General features: G+C 38.0%; 1 protein-coding gene across 1 annotated transcript in view; it reads right to left on the bottom strand.

Moving 5' to 3' along the window:
* Positions 1 to 25,843, bottom strand: part of SLC23A3 (solute carrier family 23 member 3) — a 144,013-nt gene that overhangs the window by 13,562 nt on the left and 104,608 nt on the right. The window contains exons 9-10 of the mRNA XM_053712425.1: positions 20,061 to 20,166; positions 809 to 976 (exon numbers count right to left, since the gene is read on the bottom strand). Of these exons, the coding sequence (XP_053568400.1) occupies positions 809 to 976; positions 20,061 to 20,166 (274 nt within the window). The remainder of the gene's footprint in view (positions 1 to 808; positions 977 to 20,060; positions 20,167 to 25,843) is intronic.

Consider the following 25,843-nt stretch of genomic DNA (forward strand, 5'->3'; position numbering starts at 1 on the left):
ATGAGAATAAAATCGAAATATTGTTTACTTAGTGTAAACTCAGAAATAAACTCAACCTAATAACATGGAGATATATAAAACAAAACACTAAATTATTATTTTGCAAATGTTTGTGCACATTTGTTAATTTTTTTACCTTTTCTATCACCCCCAGCCCCCAATAGTGTGTTTCCTGTTTAAGAATTACTGTTTTAGAAAATTAAAACTGCAAATAAATTCACAGTTCTAGTTATAAAGATAACACAATGAAGTAACAATGCTAAATTCAGTAGACATGCAGGTTGCCTAATTCAGTTTATGCAATACTATTGGTTGCACTGGCCAACCCACCAAACTAATTAAACAATCAGGGCTAGATTACAAGTGCAATGTAAATGGTTTTGCGCTAGCACAATTGCCTTTTCCGCTTTAATCCTTTCCGAGATCTAGGTATTTTGCAATGTGGGGGATGGCAGTTTAGGGGTTAATAGTTTATTCAGGTATTTTGCGATGTTGGGGGGTGGCGGTTTAGGGGTTAATAGTTTACTTAGGCACTTTGCGATGTGAGAGGATGGAGGTTTAGGGGTTAATAGCTTATTTAGCTACTTTGTGATGTGGAAGATGGAGGTTTAGGGGTTAATAGTATTATTTATTTATTTCATGGCGGATTAGGGGTTATTAGGCTAGGGGCTTATGGTAGGGTGTTAGGTTTTTTTCACTTTTTTACCGTGGCACTTGTAATCTAGCCCTAAATTCTTGGGATTGTTTTACTAACATTAAAATGTTGTGTGAATATAAATACATCCATGTGTTAATAGAGAGTCTTTACCGGTGACCAGATGTCCTGGATGTGCCACCAGCCACCTCGGGATTAATAGTGCCATAAACATGGCAAAGCCTACAATAAAGATGTTTCTTCCGGAGTCTATATCTGCATACTGAAAATAGGATACTCCAGCACCCACTGCTACTGAATAAGTGAGACATAGAACTCCACCTGAGAGGAAAGACAAAAGGATAAGTGGGGTTTCCTGTAGAAAGACTTTCATTCCTTACACATATTGCTGATTAATAAAGAGTCTCTGTGCACTGGCCAGTGCTTCAATTTAAAAAAAAGACCACGTTATTCACATTGTGAAAAAAATAAAATGTATTGTTTCCTTTTAAATCTAAATTCCAAATAATTTAGTAGTAGCCAAATTTTCTCAAACCAACAATTCTAGAAACCATAGCTCAGTGTTTGGCATTAACAAGTATACATAATACCATATACACAGGGCAGTAGAATGCCAGCAATGCCACATACAAAGGACATATATTATTGTGTCTATTCCACTTGAAAACTTCCTTTGTCCTGTTTCATACGCTATATATTTGCTGTTCACACATTCATTCTCAGTTAATATTTCATAAACAAACCAATTTGCTGGCTGATTAAAACTGTATAAATGCATCTTTGATCATACTTTTTAACTGAAATGTAGTAAACATAGTAAATAATCCAACACCAAGTGGTGAAGTATAAAGCCAGTAATCCCATCAATAGAAAGTACTGTAGATCTACAATATTAATATTTACACAAGGCAAATATATGTTCTTTTATATTTCATATATAGAGTACTTAAATATCAGTTAAAACAATGCAGCTAAATATCTAGTGAAGCCAAAAATAAATATTTACTCAGAAGTTCCACCTTTATACTCTTTCATTAATTACCATCTTTCTTTCACATTCTTTCTCTCTTCATGACTACTTTTGCAATCTCTCCTTGACCCTTTAATTTATTACCCAATGTTACCTTTCTGCTTGTGCTTACTCTTATTCTATTGCTGTCTGTGATAGCCAATGTTTTGACTGTTCTAATCCAACAGTAAGGATGCAAAGCTAGTAGTAGCATTGATCAAGACACCAGTAAAGCAGAGACAGAAACAGTTTTCATGTCAGAGCACCTTGCTGGGTATTATTAATCAGCTTTTCTGATCAGCTATTCCAGAACTGTGTAAGAGATCTTGTAGAACATCTACCTTGGTGCTCTTAAGCCTGTGTTGTCATGATCTCTCATGAAAACAGGCATCTAGCACTTGTCACCATACATCAGATTCTCTATTAAAGCCTGATAATATAAACCTCTCCACTCAGATGAAATGCACTGTGAGATCATTAGTGAGATTCTAAAATGGTAGATTGTGTTATACTTCTCCAAGGGGTGTTCCCTGCATTTCTGTATGTAAAAGAGAGACAAGCCCAGTGCAATATAGCACTGTATGATATGAGAGTTCTGCTGCATTTACACTTTGTGTTTTGTATTTTATACTACTTTAGACTTCAAATTAAGTTTTATTACATATAAACATTGCACTTTCTATTTTGTAGTTTATTTTGTATAGAACCGTGTATTTAGGATTGTGATTTTACAGACTGATCATGTTCTTGCATTTTCTGTGTAACTTTAACAAATTAGGCTTATAATTTGTATGTTTAAAATAATTACAGCATTTCACAAGAATTGTGAAGCCTTTTCTCTTCCACTATCTGAAGCTCTGTTTTATTTTATAATAGAGAAAATACAAAGTACAATGTAATTTGTAAAAGGTACACAGACCTATACAAAGTATGATCCTTATTTGTTTACGTAAGAGAAACTTTCAAAACATAATCAGAATTTTTAAAATTACTGCTGGATCTAAATCTAAGTGCAACCCTTAAACGTAATAATACTGAAAGGACCAATCTGTGATTACCTTGTATCAAGACTTTGCAGACTGCCCCCTTATTTCAGTTCATTTGACAGACTTGCATTTTAGCAAATCAGTGCTCACATGAACTAACGCCCTCTAGTGGTGAAAATCTGTCAAAATGCTTTCAGATTAGAGGCGGCCTTCAAGGTCTAAGAAATTAGCATATTAACCTCCTAGGTTTAGCTTTCAACTAAGATTACCAAGAGGACGAAGCATAATTGGTAATGAAAGTAATTTGGAAAGTTGTTTAAAATTACATGCCCTATCTAAATCATGAAAGTTTTGTTTGGACTTGACTGTCCCTTTAATAGAAGCATTTTTGCTAAGAGAAGTATATTGCAGAAATGCTTCAGTTTAAAATTTAAATGCACCCATGCACATTTAAATTTTTACCTTTATATTTATTTAAAGGGACATAATACTCATATGGTAAATCACTTGAAACTGATGCAGTATATCTGTAAAAAGCTGACAGGAAAATATCACCTGAGCATCTCTATGTAAAAAAGGAAGATATTTTACCTCACAATCTCCTCAGCTCAGCAGATTAAGTTTTGTGTAAAAAGTTATACTCAGCTGCTCCCAGCTGCAGGTAAAAAATTAAAAAAAAATGAAGAAATGAACTGCAGCCAATCAGCATCAGCAGTGCTGAGGTCATGAACTCTTTTACTGTGATCTCATGAGATTTGATTTAACTCTCATGAGATTTCATAGTAAGCTTCCTTTACCTGATTGGTGAAATAATATGAGAGTGCACGAGGCTCATCCCTTCAGCTGTCCTAGGACAGACACACTAAAATGCTGCTTTGAAATCCTTTACAATGGGAGGTGGCTACTGAGGAACTTTTGAGGTAAAATATCTTTCTTTTTTACATAGAGATGTTCAGGTGATATTTTCTAGTCAGCTTTTTACAGCTATACTGCATCACTTTCAAGTTTTTAAACATTTGGGTATTATGGCCCTTTAAGGTATGTAAAATGTAAAAGTCAATTTTTATTTTTTTTATTAGTTTAAGGATTTGTTTTTTTACTTAGTGTTTGTCTATAGAAATGTTATGGCTATGTACTGGATTTTATGAATCTGTTAGCAATGGGTGTGGCTGAAACATCTGAACTCTATAATTAGTAGAGGTGTTCACAAACTTAGCCATATAGTGCATGTATGTTTATGTATCTATGTATGCATGCAGTGTTTTAACTTATATTTCAATTCAACAATATAGCATATGAATAAGTGAAGAACCTTAGTTTAGTGTACCTTCGTTTTAGCACTCAAGCGATAGCCAACAGGAGTTTTTCAGCTCGCCCCACAGAAGTCTATTAGGTGAGGGATTAAGCACACCCGCGCTATCTGATATCCAGCGATAAAAAATACTTTCACTTGTAAAATTAATGCAAAAATTTATTTAATTTGAGCGATATTAGCACTCAATAGTGCTATATTAGTTTCATGCTCTAAGACCATTTCTCCCCCCCATACATTTTTATTGAGATTTTTAGTGAGTACATCAATAGATAAGCACTTAAATGATACACAAATATATCAAACAATTTTATATTATTCACATACATGACTTTACCGAACACTTTGTCATGATAAGTCTGAAGAACTGATTAAACTGAAGGTCAATTATATCATTAAATAGTAATAAAAACCTAATTTTATGTACTACATAAATTCCTCCTAGCCTATCTACAGCCACTCATGGACCCAAAAGAATGAGATTGACACTGAGGAGGAAAGCTAGTGATAACAATGGTCATTTTTGGACCTCTGAAATTTTAAATAATGAACTACAACTAGAAAAAGAGCATGCATCAATACTGTGTATGTAGGAGGATATCCATATTTCACTCTTACCCTTAAAATATATATAATTTGGAATACATAGATATCTTGAATCCAGCCTTAGTTATAAGCAAAGTATATTAAGGCTTTCAGAGTTAACATATAAGAACTATATCAGTATATATATAAGCATGTGGGTAATATAATTAACCCTCATGGCTTGTTCCAGCTCTATGGCGCCTCCTGGTGGAGGTACATTGATGACGTGTTTGGCGTGTGGGGGGGTGACGTTGGTAGCCTATTGTCCTTTGTTGAAGATCTTAACAATTCTGTCAATGGATTAAAATTCACTTTAAATATGAGTGAAATTGGAATTGAGTTCCTAGACACCTATGTATACTTTAAGGATGGTTTCTTAAAAACAGATATCCATACAAAAGATACAGATAAGAACAACATATTGAAATATGGAAGTCACCATCCAGATAGTATCTTCAGGGCCATTCCAAAGAGCCAATTTTTAAGGGTTAAACGCATAGTGTCTGAGGAGAATAGATGCAAGCAAAGGTTGGAGGAGATGGCTGACAAATTTATCAATAGAGGGTATCCAATATCACTAATTAAGGAACAACTAGATGTAGTTAACAATAAAGAATTACCTAAAAGGTACAAAAGCAAAGAAACAGATCGTCTAGTGTTTGTAACACAGTTCAATGAATTTAGTCAGAAGATCAATGGTATTTTAAGAAAGCATTGGCACATCCTAAGGGACTGTAACCCTCAAGTGAATGAGTTTAAAGAAAATTTTATGACAGCATACAGAAGAAATAGAAGTATCAAAGATAGCCTTGTACATTCAGATATAGGCAGTAACAGATTGAACATACAGAAGACTATAGGCCCTAGGAGAGATGGATGTTATCCCTGTTTGAACTGCAGTAACTGCAGTTCAATGATTAAAGGCGAATATTTCTCTCACCCCACAAATGGTAGAAAATACAAAATTAATAAATATCTTACTTGCAGGTCATGTTACTGTATTTATTTGATCAAGTGTCCATGTGGTCTGATCTATTTGGGCGAGACCTGTAGAGAGGTAAGGGAGAGGATAACAGAACATAAGTCCAATATTAGATGTAAGAACAAAGAGGCTCCTGTATCCTCTCACTTCCTCTCTATGGGTCATAACATCAGCCAGCTCAGATTCCAAATAATTGAACAGATTGAGAGACCAAGGAGGGGGGGTAATAGAGAACATATACTAAAAACAAGAGAGATGTTTTGGATATACAAATTGGAAAGCTTAATACCTAAGGGTATGAACAAAGAATTCGATTGGAGTTTGTTTTACTAAATATTTGTTTTTCCTAAAACATCTCTATGAATATGTAAATCTTCCCTTTCTAATGGGCTGAGTATCATGATACCTGCATTTCTTTAATCTAAAATAATTTTCTAACAACCCCTTTTAATGGGCTGAGTAAAATTGAAGGGAGATTTTTTTGGAAAAAGTTTTTTTTGGAAAGAATTTTTTTTACAAAAATTATCTTTACACATAAAAAGACTAAAGAGAAAAGTAAAAACATAATTTATGCTTACCTGATAAATTCCTTTCTTCTGTTGTGTGATCAGTCCACGGGTCATCATTACTTCTGGGATATAACTCCTCCCCAACAGGAAATGCAAGAGGATTCACCCAGCAGAGCTGCATATAGCTCCTCCCCTCTACGTCAGTCCCAGTCATTCGACCAAGAATCAACGAGAAAGGAGTAACCAAGGGTGAAGTGGTGACTGGAGTATAATTTAAAAGATATTTACCTGCCTTAAAAACAGGGCGGGCCGTGGACTGATCACACAACAGAAGAAAGGAATTTATCAGGTAAGCATAAATTATGTTTTCTTCTGTTATGTGTGATCAGTCCACGGGTCATCATTACTTCTGGGATACCAATACCAAAGCAAAAGTACACGGATGACGGGAGGGAAAGGCAGGCTCATTATACAGAAGGAACCACTGCCTGAAGAACCTTTCTCCCAAAAATAGCCTCCGAAGAAGCAAAAGTATCAAATTTGTAAAATTTGGAAAAAGTATGAAGTGAAGACCAAGTTGCAGCCTTGCAAATCTGTTCAACAGAGGCCTCATTCTTAAAGGCCCAAGTGGAAGCCACAGCTCTAGTGGAGTGAGCTGTAATTCTTTCAGGAGGCTGCTGTCCAGCAGTCTCATAGGCTAAACGTATTATGCTACGAAGCCAAAAAGAGAGAGAGGTAGCAGAAGCTTTTTGACCTCTCCTCTGTCCAGAGTAAACGACAAACAAGGAAGAAGTTTGGCGAAAATCCTTAGTTGCCTGCAAGTAGAACTTGAGGGCACGAACTACATCCAGATTGTGTAAAAGACGTTCCTTCTTTGAAGAAGGATTTGGACACAAGGATGGGACAACAATCTCTTGATTGATGTTCCTGTTAGTGACTACCTTAGGTAAGAACCCAGGTTTAGTACGCAGAACTACCTTGTCTGAGTGAAAAATCAGATAAGGGGAATCACAATGTAAGGCTGATAACTCAGAGACTCTTCGAGCCGAGGAAATAGCCATTAAAAACAGAACTTTCCAAGATAACATTTTTATATCAATGGAATGAAGGGGTTCAAACGGAACACCCTGTAAAACGTTAAGAACTAAGTTTAAACTCCATGGTGGAGCAACAGCTTTAAACACAGGCTTGATCCTAGCTAAAGCCTGACAAAAGGACTGGACGTCTGGATTTTCTGACAGACGTCTGTGTAACAAGATGGACAGAGCTGAAATCTGTCCCTTTAATGAACTAGCTGATAAACCCTTTTCTAAACCTTCTTGTAGAAAAGACAGTATCCTAGCGATCCTAACCTTACTCCAGGAGTAACCTTTGGATTCGCACCAGTATAGGTATTTCCGCCATATTTTATGGTAAATCCTTCTGGTAACAGGCTTCCTAGCCTGAATTAGGGTATCAATAACCGACTCAGAAAAACCACGTTTTGATAAAATCAAGCGTTCAATTTCCAAGCAGTCAGCTTCAGAGAAGTTAGATTTTGATGTTTGAATGGACCCTGTATCAGAAGGTCCTGTCTTAGAGGTAGAAACCAAGGCGGACAGGATGACATGTCCACTAGATCTGCATACCAAGTCCTGCGTGGCCATGCAGGTGCTATTAGAATTACTGATGCTCTCTCCTGTTTGATTTTGGCAATCAATCGAGGAAGCAGCGGGAAGGGTGGAAACACATAAGCCATCCTGAAGTTCCAAGGTGCTGTCAAAGCATCTATCAGAACTGCTCCCGGATCCCTGGATCTGGACCCGTAGCGAGGAAGTTTGGCGTTCTGGCGAGACGCCATGAGATCTATCTCTGGTTTGCCCCAACGTCGAAGTATTTGGGCAAAGACCTCCGGATGAAGTTCCCACTCCCCCGGATGAAAAGTCTGGCGACTCAAGAAATCCGCCTCCCAGTTCTCCACTCCCGGGATGTGGATTGCTGACAGGTGGCAAGAGTGAGACTCTGCCCAGCGAATTATCTTTGATACTTCCATCATTGCTAGGGAGCTTCTTGTCCCTCCCTGATGGTTGATGTAAGCTACAGTCGTGATGTTGTCCGACTGAAACCTGATGAACCCCCGAGTTGTTAACTGGGGCCAAGCCAGAAGGGCATTGAGAACTGCTCTCAATTCCAGAATGTTTATTGGAAGGAGACTCTCCTCCTGATTCCATAGTCCCTGAGCCTTCAGAGAATTCCAGACAGCGCCCCAACCTAGTAGGCTGGCGTCTGTTGTTACAATTGTCCAGTCTGGCCTGCTGAATGGCATCCCCCTGGACAGGTGTGGCCGATAAAGCCACCATAGAAGAGAATTTCTGGTCTCTTGATTCAGATTCAGAGTAGGGGACAAATCTGAGTAATCCCCATTCCACTGACTTAGCATGCATAATTGCAGCGGTCTGAGGTGTAGGCGTGCAAAAGGTACTATGTCCATTGCCGCTACCATTAAGCCGATCACCTCCATGCATTGAGCTACTGACGGGTGTTGAATGGAATGAAGGACGCGGCATGCATTTTGAAGCTTTGTTAACCTGTCTTCTGTCAGGTAAATCTTCATTTCTACAGAATCTATAAGAGTCCCCAAGAATGGAACTCTTGTGAGAGGAAAAAGAGAACTCTTCTTTTCGTTCACTTTCCATCCATGCGACCTTAGAAATGCCAGAACTAACTCTGTATGAGACTTGGCAGTTTGAAAGCTTGAAGCTTGTATTAGAATGTCGTCTAGGTACGGAGCTACCGAAATCCCTCGCGGTCTTAGTACCGCTAGAAGGGCACCCAGAACCTTTGTGAAGATTCTTGGAGCCGTAGCCAGTCCGAATGGAAGAGCTACAAACTGGTAGTGCCTGTCTAAGAAGGCAAACCTTAGATACCGGTGATGATCTTTGTGGATCGGTATGTGAAGGTAAGCATCCTTTAAATCCACTGTGGTCATGTACTGACCCTCTTGGATCATGGGTAAGATTGTCCGAATAGTTTCCATTTTGAACGATGGAACTCTTAGGAATTTGTTTAGAGTCTTTAAATCTAAGATTGGCCTGAAAGTTCCCTCTTTTTTGGGAACCACAAACAGGTTTGAGTAGAACCCTTGTCCTTGTTCCGACCGCGGAACCGGATGGATCACTCCCATTAATAACAGATCTTGTACGCAGCGTAGAAACGCTTCTTTCTTTATCTGGTTTGTTGACAACCTTGACAGATGAAATCTCCCTCTTGGGGGAGATAATTTGAAGTCTAGAAGGTATCCCTGCGATATGATCTCTAGAGCCCAGGGATCCTGAACATCTCTTGCCCAGGCCTGGGCGAAGAGAGAGAGTCTGCCCCCCACTAGATCCGGTCCCGGATCGGGGGCTCTCGGTTCATGCTGTCTTTGGGGCAGCAGCAGGTTTCCTGGCCTGCTTGCTCTTGTTCCAGGACTGGTTAGGCTTCCAGCCTTGCCTGTAACGAGCAACAGCTCCTTCCTGTTTTGGTGCAGTGGAGGTTGATGCTGCTCCTGTTTTAAAGTTCCGAAAGGGACGAAAATTAGACTGTCTAGCCTTAGCTTTGGCTTTGTCTTGAGGTAGGGCGTGGCCCTTACCTCCTGTAATGTCAGCGATAATCTCTTTCAAACCGGGCCCAAATAAAGACTGCCCCTTGAAAGGTATATTAAGTAATTTGGACTTAGAAGTAACATCAGCTGACCAGGATTTTAGCCACAGCGCCCTACGTGCCTGTATGGCGAATCCTGAGTTCTTAGCCGTAAGTTTGGTTAAATGTACTACGGCCTCCGAAATGAAGGAATTAGCTAGTTTAAGGACTCTAAGCCTGTCCGTAATGTCGTCTAGCGTAGATGAACTAAGGTTCTCTTCAAGCGACTCAATCCAAAATGCTGCCGCAGCCGTAATCGGCGCGATACATGCAAGGGGTTGTAATATAAAACCTTGTTGAACAAACATTTTCTTAAGGTAACCCTCCAATTTTTTATCCATTGGATCTGAGAAAGCACAGCTATCCTCCACCGGGATAGTGGTACGCTTAGCTAAAGTAGAAACTGCTCCCTCCACCTTGGGGACCGTTTGCCATAAGTCCCGAGTGGTGGCGTCTATTGGAAACATCTTTCTAAATATTGGAGGGGGTGAGAACGGCACACCGGGTCTATCCCACTCCTTAGTAACAATTTCAGTTAGTCTCTTAGGTATAGGAAAAACGTCAGTACTCGCCGGTACCGCAAAGTATTTATCCAACCTACACAGTTTCTCTGGTATTGCAACGGTGTTACAATCGTTGAGAGCTGCTAAGACCTCCCCTAGTAATACACGGAGGTTCTCCAATTTAAATTTAAAATTTGAAATATCTGAGTCCAATCTGTTTGGATCAGAACCGTCACCCACAGAATGAAGCTCTCCGTCCTCATGCTCTGCGAGCTGTGACGCAGTATCAGACATGGCCCTAGCATTGTCAGCGCACTCTGTTCTCACCCCAGAGTGATCACGCTTGCCTCTTAGTTCTGGTAATTTAGACAAAACTTCAGTCATAACAGTAGCCATATCTTGTAATGTTATCTGTAATGGCCGCCCAGATGTACTAGGCGCCAAAATATCACGCACCTCCCGGGCGGGAGATGCAGGTACTGCCGCGTGAGGCGAGTTAGTCGGCATAACTCTCCCCTCGCTGTTTGGTGAAATTTGTTCACATTGTACAGATTGACTTTTATTTAAAGTAGCATCAATACAGTTAGTACATAAATTTCTATTGGGCTCCACCTTGGCATTGGAACAAATGACACAGATATCTTCCTCTGAGTCAGACATGTTTAACACACTAGCAAAAAACTTACAACTTGGTTATAATCTTTTTTAGCAAAAAACGTACTGTGCCTCAAAGAGGTACTAACGATTAAATGACAGTTGAAATAGTGAACTGAAAAACAGTTATAGCATCAAACTTTAAAACAACAAAACTTTTAGCAAAGGTTTGTTCCCATTAGTAATTAAATTTGACATAAAAAATACAAAGCAACGATTTTTATTCACAGTCACTATAAGAATTCTCACAGCTCTGCTGAGAGAATTTACCTCCCTTCAAAGAAGTTTGAAGACCCCTGAGATCTATCAGAGATGAACCGGATCATGCAGGAAAAATAAAAGTAACTGACTGGTATTTTTTGATGCGTAGCAAAGAGCGCCAAAACGGCCCCTCCCTCTCCCACACAGCAGTGAAGAGAAACGAAACTGTCACAATTAAAGCAAAAAAACTGCCAAGTGGAAAATAATGCCCAAATATTTATTCACACAGTACCTCAGCAATGTAAACGATTCTACATTCCAGCAAAAACGTTTAACATGATAAATAGTTATTAAAAAGGATTAGTGACCTTTAACAGAGTAGTTCCGGTGAAATACCATCCCCAGAATACTGAAGTGTATACATACATGTCATTTTAACGGTATGGCAGGATTTTCTCATCAATTCCATTCAGAAAATAAAAACTGCTACATACCTCAATGCAGATTCCTCTGCCCGCTGTCCCCTGATCTGAAGCCTTTACCTCCCTCAGATGGCCGAGAACAGCAATATGATCTTAACTACTCCGGTTAAAATCATAGTAAAAAACTCTGACAGATTCTTCCTCAAACTCTGCCAGAGAAGTAATAACACGCTCCGGTGCTATTTTAAAATAACAAACTTTTGATTGAAGTCATAAAAACTAAGTATAATCACCATAGTCCTCTCACACATCCTATCTAGTCGTTGGGTGCAAGAGAATGACTGGGACTGACGTAGAGGGGAGGAGCTATATGCAGCTCTGCTGGGTGAATCCTCTTGCATTTCCTGTTGGGGAGGAGTTATATCCCAGAAGTAATGATGACCCGTGGACTGATCACACATAACAGAAGAAAGATTATTTTCAAAATAGGCCTACAGTGTTCAAATTGACAGTAATCCATATAATCTTTAGCAGCAATTTTTTGAAATCAACTCTAAAATGAAAGAGTCCAAATTAACATTTAAATAACAAGTAAACAGCAATGGCATATCTGCATATTGTGCGTAAGATTTCTTCTATTTTAATTTTGTACATATGATTTTATCTATTAACATTGTTTGATACTTAAACCTTTTCAATGTGACTATTCAGAATGCTTTTTTTCAATAGGAATATATATGTTAGATGGCCACAAGATGGCAGTGATACAATAATGAGTAGTCACATGACAACAGGTGAACAATTGACCAGGTGTAAAGTATTTAAATGATGAATCAGTGTATGTTCAGTATACATGACTAAGGACCTATAGCAGGTCTGAAACGTTGTATGTTTGTCAAAAGACCCTATATGAAGAAATAAAGGTTTTTTAACTATTGGTGGCTGGAACAAATCTTTTTTGCTACTGGTAATATAATTAAGTCAGGGCCACGTGAGCTGAGGAAAATAATAGTTTAAGTAATCAAAAATATGGTAGGGAAGAGCTGCATACCACAATCTATTATGTGAGGAAGGCACTAGTAATATATATGTCATGGGTTTTGACTGCCTAATTTGCTCATAGAATCGGGTTCCAGCTTCCTGTGGGGCTATTGAATGAATACTAGGGGTTATATTATAGAGGGAGTCCAGCTGGTATTTCTGATTGGGAGTCTCCCTTTAACATTTGAAATAGGAAGATGTGTATGGTGGGAACTAATGACTGATAATTATATATATTTTTGTGTAAAACTGAAATATCTGAGGTCATAAATATACTAAAGTTTGCCAGACATTTCTTATAAATGAGACTGTCATCCAGTTCAAATAGTTGTGTTGCCACAAGAACATAAAGGATTCGCTAGTTGTATTGCATTGTGAACTGCTAAAAGTGTTGTATAATAATGTATATAAAGGAGTCCACACTACATTCGGACAGCTGACACATAAATACCTGCATACATTTAAGTATCTCAGATATCCTCAGGGTATAGTGGGAGCTTATGCCTGATAATGATATATATTTTTGTGTAAAACTGTGGAATATCCAAGGTCATACATTTACTAAAGTTTGCCAGACATTTCTTAAAAATGAGACTGTCATCTAGTTCAAATAATAGTGTAGTGCCAAAAAAACATAAAGGATTCGCTAGTTGTATTGTATTGTGAACTGGTAAAAGTGGTGTATAATAATGTATATTAAGGAGTCTACACTTCATTCGGACACCTGACACATAAATAACTGGATACATTTAAGTATCTTAGATATCCTCAGGGTTATAAACAGAGCGTAGTATATCCACCTATTAAACACATATCAGTATATAGAAAAACCTGCAGGTAATATGATTGTCTCCGGGCAACTTGTTGCATAAAGGAATAGTAGCAGAAGTGGTCTAGAGTATAGTAAATAACATCTGCATTACACAAAACAGTATGCAAGATAGATGCTTGTAATATATATGTCCTGAACTGTAACTTCCTAAATTGCTTATTGAGTTTAATTTAGGCCCCTGCTCTCTAGACAACTGTTTGAGGAAGAGCGTACTATGGTATAAGGAAAGCCTAATTGAGATCTCAAAGTTAAGGTAGTGGGAGGACCATTTTTAAAATACACATACATATATCGGTGATATTAAATGACTATTAGGGGACCCTATCCCGCAAATAAGATTGGGATGGTTACAATTAAAAAAACATGATTTCTCTGTATTTTAAAAAAAACAGGTATGTTTGCTGAATCTACATTTCATCTAGCTGGCCATAATTCTTTACATCTGCACTGTAAATCTGTAAGTATAGTGGAATGTAATGTAGCTGATTATGAATGAGCCATGTAAGCTAAGAGTGAGCAAGACACGGGAAGATCTGATGATCATGAAAGTATACTATAGAGACATATGATTTTACAAAGGACAGTATACACAAAAGTGTATCAATTAAAAAAAAAATACTAATAATAATATTAGAAAACATAATTTATGTAAGAACTTACCTGATAAATTCATTTCTTTCATATTGGCAAGAGTCCATGAGCTAGTGACGTATGGGATATACAATCCTACCAGGAGGGGCAAACTTTCCCAAACCTCAAAATGCCTATAAATACACCCTACACCACACCCTCAATTCAGTTTAACGAATAGCCAAGTAGTGGGGTGATAAAGAAAGGAGTAAAAAGCATCAAAAAAGGAATTTGGAAATAATTGTGCTTTATACAAAAAAATCATAACCACCATAAAAAGGGTGGGTATCATGGACTCTTGTCAATATGAAAGAAATTAATTTATCAGGTAAGTTCTTACATAAATCATGTTTTCTTTCATGTAATTGGCAAGAGTCCATGAGCTAGTGACGTATGGGATAGCAATACCCAAGATGTGGAACTCCACTCAAGAGTCACTAGAGAGGGAGGGGTAAAAATAATAACAGCCATTTTCCGCTGAAAAAATGAATCCACAACCCAAAATATAAGTTTATTCTCAGAAATGAAAAGAAAAACTTAAACATAAGCAGAGGAATCAAACTGAAACGGCTGCCTGAAGAACTTTTCTACCAAAAACTGCTTCTGAGGAAGCAAATACATCAAAACGGTAGAATTTAGTAAATGTATGCAAAGAAGACCAAGTTGCTGCTTTGCAAATCTGATCAACTGAAGCTTCATTATTAAAAGCCCACAAAGTGGAGACTGATCTAGTAGAATGAGCTGTAATTCTCTGAGGCGGGGACTGACCCGACTCAAAATAAGCCTGATTAATCAAAAGCTTTAACCAGGATGCCAAGGAAATAGCAGAAGCTTTCTGACCTTTCCTAGGACCAGAAAAGACAAATAGACTAGAAGTCCTCTTGAAATCTTTAGTAGCTTCAACATAATATTTCAAAGCTCTTACAACATCCAAAGAATGTAAAGATCTCTCCAAAGAATTCTTAGGATTAGGACAAAAAGAAGGAACAACAATTTCTCTATTAATGTTGTTAGAGTTCACAACCTTAGGTAGAAATTTAAAAGAAGTCTGCAAAACTGCCTTATCCTGAAGGAAAAATCAAAAAAGGCGATTCACAGGAAAGAGCAAATAATTCGGAAACTCTTCTAGCAGAAGAGATGGCCAAAAGGAACAACACTTTCCAAGAAAGTAGTTTAATGTCCAAAGAATGCATAGGCTCAAATGGAGGAGCCTGTAAAGCCTTCAAAACCAAATTAAGACTATAAGGAAGAGAGATTGATTTAACGACAGGCTTGATACGGACCAAAGCCTGTACAAAACAGTGAATATCAGGAAGCTCAGCAATCTTTCTGTGAAATAAAACAGAAAGAGCAGAGATTTCTCCCTTCAAGGAACTTGCAGACAAACCTTTATCCAAACCATCCTGAAGAAACTGTAAAACTCTAGGAATTCTAAAAGAATGCCAGGAAAATTTATGAGAACACCATTAAATATAAGTCTTCCAAACTCGATAATAAATCTTCCTAGAAACAGATTTACGATCCTGTAACATAGTATTAATCACTGAGTCAGAGAAGCACTAGGCATTCAATTTCCATACCATCAAATTTAATTATTTGAGATCCTGATGGAAAAACAAACCTTGAGACAGAAGGTCTGGTCTTAAAGGAAGTGGCCAAGGTTGGCAACTGGACATCCGAACAAGATCCGCATACCAAAACCTGTGAGGCCATGCTGGAGCAACCAGCAACACAAACGATTGTTCCATGATGATCTTGGAGATTACTCTTGGAAGAAGAACTAGAGGCAGGAAGATATAAGCAGGTTGGTAACACCAAGCATCCACTGCCTCCGCCTGAGGATCCCTGGACCTTGACAGGTACCTGGGAAGTTTCTTGTTTAGATGGGAAGCCATCAGAACAATTTCTGGAAGACCCCATATCTGAACAATTTGAGAAAACACATCTGGATGGAGCGACTACTCCCCCAGATTTAAAGTCTGACGGCTGAGATAATCCGCTTCCCAATTGTCTACACCTGGGATATGAACCACAGAAACTAGCAGGAGCTGGATTCCACCCAAGAAAGTATCCAAGATACTTCTTTCATAGCTTGGGGACTGCGAGTCCCACCCTGATGATTGACATATGCCACAGTTGTGATATTGTCTGTCTGAAAACAAATGAACGGTTCTCTCTTCAACAGAGGACACAACTGAAGAGCCCTGAAAATAGCACGGAGTTCTAAAATATTGATTGGTAACCTGGCCTCTTGAGATTTCCAAACCCCTTGTGCTGTCAGAGATCCCCGGACAGCTCCCCAACCTGAAAGACTTGCATCTGTTGTGATCACAGTCCAGGTTGGATGAACAAAAGGGGCTCCTTGAACTATATGATGGTGATCTAACCACCAAGTCAGAGAGAGTCAAACATTGGGATTTAAGGATATTAATTGTGACATATTTGTATAATCCCTGCACCCCTGATTCAGCATACAAAGCTGGAGAGGTCTCATATGAAAACGAGCAAAGGGGATTGCGTCCGATGCTGCAGTCATGAGACCTAAAACTTCCATGCACATAACTACTGAAGGGAATGATTGAGACTGAAGGTTCCGACAAGCTGAACCCAATTGTAGTCGTCTCTTGTCTGTTAGAGACAGAGTCATGGACACTAAATCTATCTGGAAACCCTCAAAAGGTGACCCTTGTCTGAGGAATCAAGGACCTTTTTGGTAAATTGATCCTCCAACCATGTCTTTGAAGAAACAACACTAGTTGATTCATGTGAGATTCTGCAGAATGTAAAGACTGAGCTAGTACCAAGATATCATCCAAATAAGGAAACACAGCAATACGCTGTTCTCTTATTACAGAGAGTAGGGCACCAAGAACCTTTGAAAAAATTCTTGGAGCTGTCGCTAGGCCAAATGGAAGAATAACAAATTGGTAATGCTTGTCTAGAAAAGAGAATCTCAGAAACTGATAGTGGTCTGGATGAATCGGAATATGAAGATATGCATCCTGTAAGTCTATTGTGGACATATAATGACCTTGCTGAACAAAAGGCAGAATAGTCCTTATAGTCACCATTTTGAAAGTTGGCACTCTTACAAAATTATTCAAAATTTTCAGATCCAGAACTGGCCTGAATGAATTTTCTTTCTTTGGGACAATGAATAGATTTGAATAAAACCCCAGACCCTGTTCCTGAAATGAAACTGGTATGATTGCCCCTGAAAACTCCAGGTCTGAAACACACTTCAGAAAAGCCTGAGCTTTTATTGGATTTGCCGGGATGCATGAGAGAAAAAATCTTCTCACAGGAGGTCTTACTTTGAATCCTTTTCGGTACCCTTGAGAGACCATACTCAGAATCCATTGATTTTGGGCAGAATCTGCCCAAATGCTTTGGAAGAATCTTAATCTGCCCCCTACCAGCTGAGCTGGAATGAGGGTCGCACCTTTATGCAGACTTGGGGGCTGGCTTTGGTTTCTTAAACGACTTGGATTTATTCCAACTTGAAGAAGGTTTCCAATTGAAACCAGATTCTTTGGGGGAAGGATTGGGTTTCTGTTCCTAATTTTTCGAAAGTAACGAAAACAGTTAGACGCTTTAGATTTACCCTTAGGTCTTTTATCCTGAGGCAAAAAAACTCCCTTCCCCCCAGTGACAGTTGAAATAATTGAATCCAACTGAGAACCAAATAAATTGTTACCTTGGAAAGAAAGAGATAGTAATCTAGACTTAGATACCATGTCAGTATTCTAATACTTGAGCCACAAAGCTCTTCTAGCTAAAATAGCTAAAGACATAGATTTAACATCAATTTTGATGATATCAAAAATGGCATCACAGATAAAATGATTATCATGTTGAAGCAAGCGAACAATGCTAGACAAATCAGGATCTGTTTCCTGTTGCGCTAAAATTTCCAACCAAAAAGTTGATGCAGCTGTAACATCAGCCATAGAAATGGCAGGCCTGAGAATATAAATAAGCATTCCTTAGATAAGATTCAAGTTTCCTATCTAAGTGGTCCTTAAAGAAAGTGCTATCTTCCATAGGAATAGTAGTATGTTTCTCAAGAGTAGAAATAGCCCCATCAACTCTGGGGATCTTTTCCCAAAACTCCAAACTAACTGCTGGCAAAGGATACAATTTTCTAAACCTTGAGGAAGGGATAAAAGCAGTCCAGGCCTATTCCATTCCTTAGAAATCATATCAGAAATAGCATCAGGAACTGGAAAAACCGCTGGAGTAACCACAGGAGGTTTATAAACAGAGTTTAAACATTTACTAGTTGTAACATCTAGAGGACTAGTTTCCTCAATATCTAATGTAATCAACACCTCTTTTAACAAGGAACATTTTAAATAAATAAGTAGATTTGTCAGTGTCAATATCTGAGGTAGGATCTTCTGAGTCAGATAGATCCTCATCAGAGGAGGATAATTCAGTATGTTGTTGGTTATTTGAAAATTCATCAACTTTATGAGAAGTTTTAAAATACCTTTTACGTTTATTAGAAGGCGGGATAACAGACAAAGTCTTCTGAATCGCATCAGCAATAAAATCTTTTATATTCACAAGGATATCATGTACATTAGATGTTGAAGGAACAACAGGCATTGTACTATTACTGATGGCTAAATTCTATGAATGAAAAAGCTTATCATGACAACTATTACATACCACAGCTGGAGATATAATCTCCACAAATTTACAACAGATACACTTAGCTTTGGTAGAACTGTTATCAGGCAGCAGGGTTTCAACAGTGGTTTCTGAGACAGGATCAGATTGAGACATCTTGCAAATGTAAGAGAAAAAAACAACATATAAAGCAAAATGATCAATTTCCTTATATGGCAGTTTCAGGAATGGGAAAAAAATGCAAACAGCATAGCCCTCTGACATAGAAAAAGGCAAAAGGCATATAGGAATGGGGTTTTTGTTTTGGCGCTAACAACATCCGGAAATGACACACTCACGTCATAGCAGACGCACCTTGCACAAGGAACTCGGCATCAACTAAGACGCTGGAAATGACAAACATGCGTCACAGGACATCCTTTTGCACCTAAAAAATTCTCACTCCAAGAATGACGCAATAAACATCAGCATTTTGGGCCTCGCAAGCCTAATTTTGTCTGCAAAAATTTTGTGAAAAAAAGACTAAACCCCAGGTAAGAAAAATATTTTCCTAAATATGTTTTTTCCCAAATATGAAACTGAATAGTCTGCAAAAGGAAATATACATAAACCTGACTCATGGCAAATATAAGTACAATACATATATTTAGAACTTTATATTAATACATAAAGTGCCAAACCATAGCTGAGAATGTCTTAAGTAATGAAAACATACTTACCGAAAGACACCCATCCACATATAGCAGATAGCCAAACCAGTACTGAAACAGTATCAGTAGAGGTAATGGAATATGAAAGTATATTGTAGATCTGAATAAAGGAGGTAGGAGATGAATCTCTACGACCGATAACAGACAACCTATTAAATAGATCTCCCGTGAGGAAAACCATTGCATTCAATAGGTCATACTCCCTTCACATCCCTCTGACATTCACTGTACTCTGAGAGGAATCGGGCTTCAAAATGCTGAGAAGTGCATATCAACGTAGAAATCAAGCACAAACTTACTTCACAACCTCCATAGGAGGCAAAGTTTGTAAAACTGAATTGCGGGTGTGGTGAGGGGGTGTATTTATAGGCATTTTGAGGTTTAGGAAACTTTGCCCCTCCTGGTAGGATTGTATATCCCATACGTCACTAGCTCATGGACTCTTGCCAATTACATGAAAGAAATAAACATTTTGGGTAGTCCCCACTGATATTTAGTGACTTAACAATTAGTGCTGGAGTTTTATTTACTAATCTAAGAACTTTTTTAGTGTTTTTTAAAAGCTTCTTTTTCTGTAGCTGCTGTTTCTCAATTGTGTTTTCTACATTTATAATAAATGTCTTTTCATATATGGATGATAAATTGTACAAACCATACTTACACACAGATGAAGCATTTAATGGGCTCTATTATATTTCTAACAGTGAGACAATATGAAACAAAGGGTAGTGTACCATGCACAGCAAGAGGAATGCTCATCAAGATTTCTGACATCTTAGGAGAGGAGCCCAGGATCACAAACAGTACTGCACTGATCTGCACAGGGTGCCGAGATCCCACCTAAAGGAGACAAATTGTTATATATAAATTCTCACTTTGCAAAAATAAAAGGTAACATTGCACAGATTGACAATGGAATAGAACTTCCATATTTTACAGTCTAAATACATTTACTTACTGAAGTACAATTGTGTTACATTTTGGATTCTATTCACTAAAATAATGCAGTGCCTAAGGGGTCAATTTATTAATGTGCGAGCGGACATGATACGATGTAGCGTATCATATCCGCTGCACATCTTGTGAACTGCTGGTGCAATACCGCCCCCTGCAGATTCGCGGCTAATCGAACGCTAGCAGGTGGTGTCAATCGACCCGATCGTATTCAATTGGGTTGATTTCTGGCCACCGCTTCAGAGCAGACGGACAGGTTATGGAGCAGCGGTCTTTAGGAAACACGGGGAATCAAGCTCCATACGGAACTTGATAAATTTACCCCTAAATCTTTTATGTGCTATATATAACCACTACATATGGATATGCAGAAATTATTTGACATAAAACATCAATTATTTCATTCTGTAATTTAAAGGGCCATAATACTCAAATGTTTAAACACTTGAAAGTGATGCAGTATAGCTGTAAAAAGCTGACTAGAAAATATCACCTGAACCTCTCTATGTAAAAAAGAAAGATATTTTACCTCAAAAGTTTCTCAGTAGCCACATCCCATTGTAAAGGACTTCTAAGCAGCATATCAGTATGTCTGTCCCGGGACAGCGGAAGGGGCAAGCTTACGTGCACACTCATTTTATTTCCCTATTCAGTGTAAGGAAGTTTACAATGAAATCTCATGAGAGTTAAGTCAAATCTCATGAGATCACAGTAAAAGAGTTCATGAAATCTGCACTGCTGATGTTGATTGGCTGCTGTTCATTTTTTCATTTTTATTTATTTTTTACCTGCAGCTGGGCTGCAGCTGAGTATAACGTTTTACACAGAACTTACTCTGCTGAGCTGAGGAAAATGTGAGGTAAAATATCTTCCTTTTTTACATAGAGATGCTCAGGTAATATTTTCCTGTCAGCTTTTTACAGTTATACTGAATCAGTTTCAAGTGATTTAGCATATGAGTATTATGTCCCTTTAAATAGTTTGTCTAAGTTCACTCAGTAACCCTTGCAATAAAATATTTTCCCCTTTAAAGGGATATGAAACCTAAAACATTTATTTTGTGATTCAGACAGAGCAAACCATGTTTTAAAAGTTTACAATTTACTTCTATTATACATTTTTCTTAGTTCCCATGATATTCAGTGTTGCAGAGATACCTAGGTAGGCATCTGGAGCACTACATGGTAGGAAATAGTGCTGCCATCTAGTGCTCTAGTAAATGTATAACATTCTTGCTAAACTGCTGCCATATAGTGAAACACACAAAAAATATCAGTGGAACTACAATTAGGGCAATCTCTCAATTAATTTAGATATACAGTATATCTATATATAAACAGAAGTGTAATCGAGACCTTCTTATACTATGAACTCAGGAGTGGTGCTCTGCATTGATAACATGACACCTAAAGTGTGTGAAAGAGGAAGTCCGCTATAGGATGCATTATAGCACTCTGTGCCCAGGCTATTATGGATTGAACAAAATGCGTTAAAACATAATTTTTAATATTTTTTTGTAATATCGACTAACAAAATTGATTAAAATTGATGAAAATATAGTGATGTTGATGTTATTACTCCCATCAAAATAATCTAATCCACTAGGCCTTAGTGTTCATGGATATCATCGTATGAATATTGATAATAACGTTTGGAAATCAACAGTGAGATTGAAAAAAATATAATAGAAGTAAATTAGAAAGTTGTTTAAAATGTATCTAAATCATGAAAGAAAAACTGTGGGTTTCATATCCCTTTAAGGAAGACAAACAGAAAACTAAAGCCTTTTTGAGGTGATATATGTGTTCGCGTTTTCTGCCTGACATAATTCTTATGTCAAAGCAATTAACCAACAAAAGCAATGAAGGGATAGCTGGTGTGTGCTACTTAGGAAACTGAGCCAAGATATGGAAATGACAGAAGTACATAATTGAAGGAAAGTATGATTTCATTTCTGTTTTTATTAGAAGCACTTATTATCAGAATCTAAATGAGTAAACATAAAAAAAGGAGTAAGACACAAGAACAAAAGCAACACTGAAGCCATGGAAATCATGTTATACATTTTAAATTTGGAATCCAGAAGAAATTGCTGAATGCTAATGTCAAATTTGGCACTTGTTATTCTATGCACATTTTATATAAAATGAGTATGAGGTGAATTTCACACCTGTTATGCTAATGGAGAGGTTGGGTCACAAGAATGTGGTGCAGCTGTGCAGGTGGATTTGTTGGCATTAAATTTGATTTTACTATCAGTCTTCCTATAGTGTCAATACACACTCTCTTTAAATGATGCATAGTGATGCGGTGACAGTAACGCTATTGGTACCAACACATTAAGAATGGTGCAAAGTTTGCCTAGTTGTGGCCTATAAATACTTTCAAGTCACTTCACTCTGTGCTTGGATATTATGATTACCTTCTGACTCTGATACTACCTGCTCCTATGGTTTCCATGACAGACTCCTCATCCTCTTTGTATAAGTTGCTCCTGGATGACTTTTCTCACTCTATTTTTTTTACTAAATAATGACTAAAACAAAAGAGTCCTATAATACTGAATGTTCCATCTATGCAAGACTCAGCTACGTTGTAACTTATTATTGTTAATTATTACTATGTTTGTAATATTTACAGTTTGTTCAAAACCTAAATAAATACCAATAAATTTAAAATAAAACAGTCCTTTTTCCTCCAAACGGGTTCCACATCCTCCAATCTCACATACTATCATATACTACCATAGATTTGCAGAAGTTCTACCTACAGTTTTTGTCTTTAGCTGTCCAATATGGCGTTACCTCTGCCTTGTCCAGATTAATCTTTTGAAGGTTCAGAGCATAAGATGGAATGAAAGAAACAGGTCAGTGGACAAATCTGACTGTGTTTCCCATCACTGAGGAAGAATATGAAAAACCTACTTTCAACTAAATCTGCATGACAATTTTTTTGTTCCTGAAAGGTGAACTGCTGTGACATCCATGATATGCATCTTTCCTGCTGCAAAATTCCTCTTTCTTCCAAAATCAGCAGAAGACTTTGTTTAAAGTAGAATACCGAAGGTATGCTGTCTATGAGATTTTTTATAGACAGCATACCATATTTTTCAATTGATCCTGAAAATGCTGAGAAACATACTCTCCTGGGAATTACTCTTCCTTACCATTACTAGGAGGAGGCCAAGATTGCCAAACCCCAGAAACTCTATAAAACTCCTCCCACCTCACAGGTACCTTAGTTTAATGCACAGCCAAGAAAAAGTGAAAAAGAGCCAAAAAAGAAGCAGGGAGAAAAGATGTGCTCAAAAAAAGGAAAAAAAAACCCCAGAACAAAACAGGTTGGGGTCTCATGGACCACCATGAAAGAAATTAATTTATCAGGTAAGCATAAATTAGGTTTACTTTCATACAGGTGGTGAGAGTCCATGATCCATTACTTCTGGAAACAAATACCCAAGCTGTGGAGTCATAAAACCCAATTGAACCTTAAAAAGGCAATAAAAAGTAAACAACAGGTAAAAACAAATTAACCTGAAACAACTGCATGAAGGACATCTTACCAAAGGCTGCATCAAAAGAAGCAAAAACATTAAAATTGTGGAATAAATAAGCAAGGAAGACCAAATAACTAATTAAAGAAATGTGTCTACTGATAAAACAATCAGAACAAAAGAAAAGGCAACTGGACTGAAAAAAGCCATCTGGGGGGAGCCTAGTCTGCCTCCAAGAAAACTGTATAAATCAAAATCTTCGACTAAGAAGCAAAAGAAACAGCAGAATAAACTGGAATGACATAGAACCAGCAAAAGGAACAAACAAACTAAAAGCTTGTCTGAAAACCTTCGTAGTTACAATATAACACTACAAAGCTGTAACAGAATCTAAAACAAATAGGCTACTCAGAATAGTTATATGGAAATAAGACATTAAGAAGTAACAACAATGTCCCAACTAAGATAAGGAGAAAATAAATAAAGAGAAGCTATTCTTCTATCAGAAGAAATAGAAAACAAAAAAATTCCAGAAAGAAGTTAATATCCACAAGAAGCATGTGCTCAAAAGGAGAAAACCTGCAAAATCCTCAGGACCAATATAATGGTTCTAAGCCACTAAGACAGAAACAGACTTGTTCTGAAAAGCAAATGAATATTCAGACAACAGAGTCAGAACCCTGTATCATTGTAATGGATACATAGATAAAGAAGACTCATTTAAAGGCGAGCAGACGGAAAAGCAACCAAGGCCACAAACATAAGACCTGACACCTCCATGTAAAGAGCAACTGAAGGAAAAATAGAAACTGAAGGATCTAACAGGCAAACCCCAGCTTCAACCATCTAAGCCCCAGAAAATAAACCCTTATCTGAGGAACCAAAAGACTGTTTGAAGCAAAGATTTTCCAACCAATGTTGTTAAAGAAACAACAGACTGTACAAAAGAAATACTGCTTGGACCAAGATATGATCCTGGCCAAGAAATACAGCAATACCCTGAAAACTGAATACAGATAAGAGGTTAGCCAAAACTTTGGAGAATATTCTGAGAACTGTAGCCAGACCAAACAGAAAAGCAACAAACTGCAAAAGCAAATTTTAGAAACCAAAGATGTATTCCCAGAGAAATAAGAACATAATGGTAAGCATTCTCAAAACAATAGAAGGCATAACTGACCTCACAGAATAGACTAAAGAAACTTGTTCAAAGTTTCTAGGTCAAAAAAGATCTGAAAGTTGAGGGGGCAGAGCCAGCTTCCTAAGCGGCCAGACATACTTTGCAAGAGCTCCGGGTCTCATACCTGGTATTAGGGGTAAAATTATAGCCCAATATAGATCTCAATAGCCCTATTGAAGACCCCTTCAATACTCTTTTATAATTCATGCTGCTAATCAAGCCTGTTAACCTCAATAGTGAATTTAATCTTGATCTAAGCCCAATGATGCAGCAAGGAGGCTAAAGATTGCGGGCGTAGCTACTAGAAGACAAGAGACAGCTATAACAAAGCTAGTAGCTCATAATTCCTAAACGGCGGCTTAACGTTTACCCCCGGATTACTGAATTAAGCTAACGGAACGGCCCTGACACCATACTAGTTGCGGGTTTTGACTTTCCCGACAAGAAAAATGGCGGCTGTGATTGAATGGGAGATAGCGACCCTGTCCCTTATTGAGACCTCCTTTCGGCTATTAGAGTCGCAGTGGATCAGGATCCTTACAGGGTTAACACCTAGTAGTGCTTCACCCATCCAGACCGTACAAGGACAAGAAATGTATAGTGTGGCAGAAGCTACAATGGACACAGTTGCTGATACCCACACCGCTGGTGAGATCACACGACCTCTCATTACAAAGACGGACCAGCTGATAGAAGATCAAAGATGGCTGACAGCGACCCAGCAGAAAGCATATGTGTGTCTTGCTCCTGGGAGTCTCTATCCACTTGGTTTTGCTGGCGGCTCAGCAGTGACATCAGAGCCTCACATGTAGAGAGGCATTCAGCGCCATCATCCATGCTCCCCGGAGGATATCTTATATGAGAGCTGGATCACCTGTAGTAGTAAGACT

Source organism: Bombina bombina, chromosome 1, assembly GCF_027579735.1.
Source record: "Bombina bombina isolate aBomBom1 chromosome 1, aBomBom1.pri, whole genome shotgun sequence".
NCBI classification, from domain to species: Eukaryota; Metazoa; Chordata; class Amphibia; order Anura; family Bombinatoridae; genus Bombina; species Bombina bombina.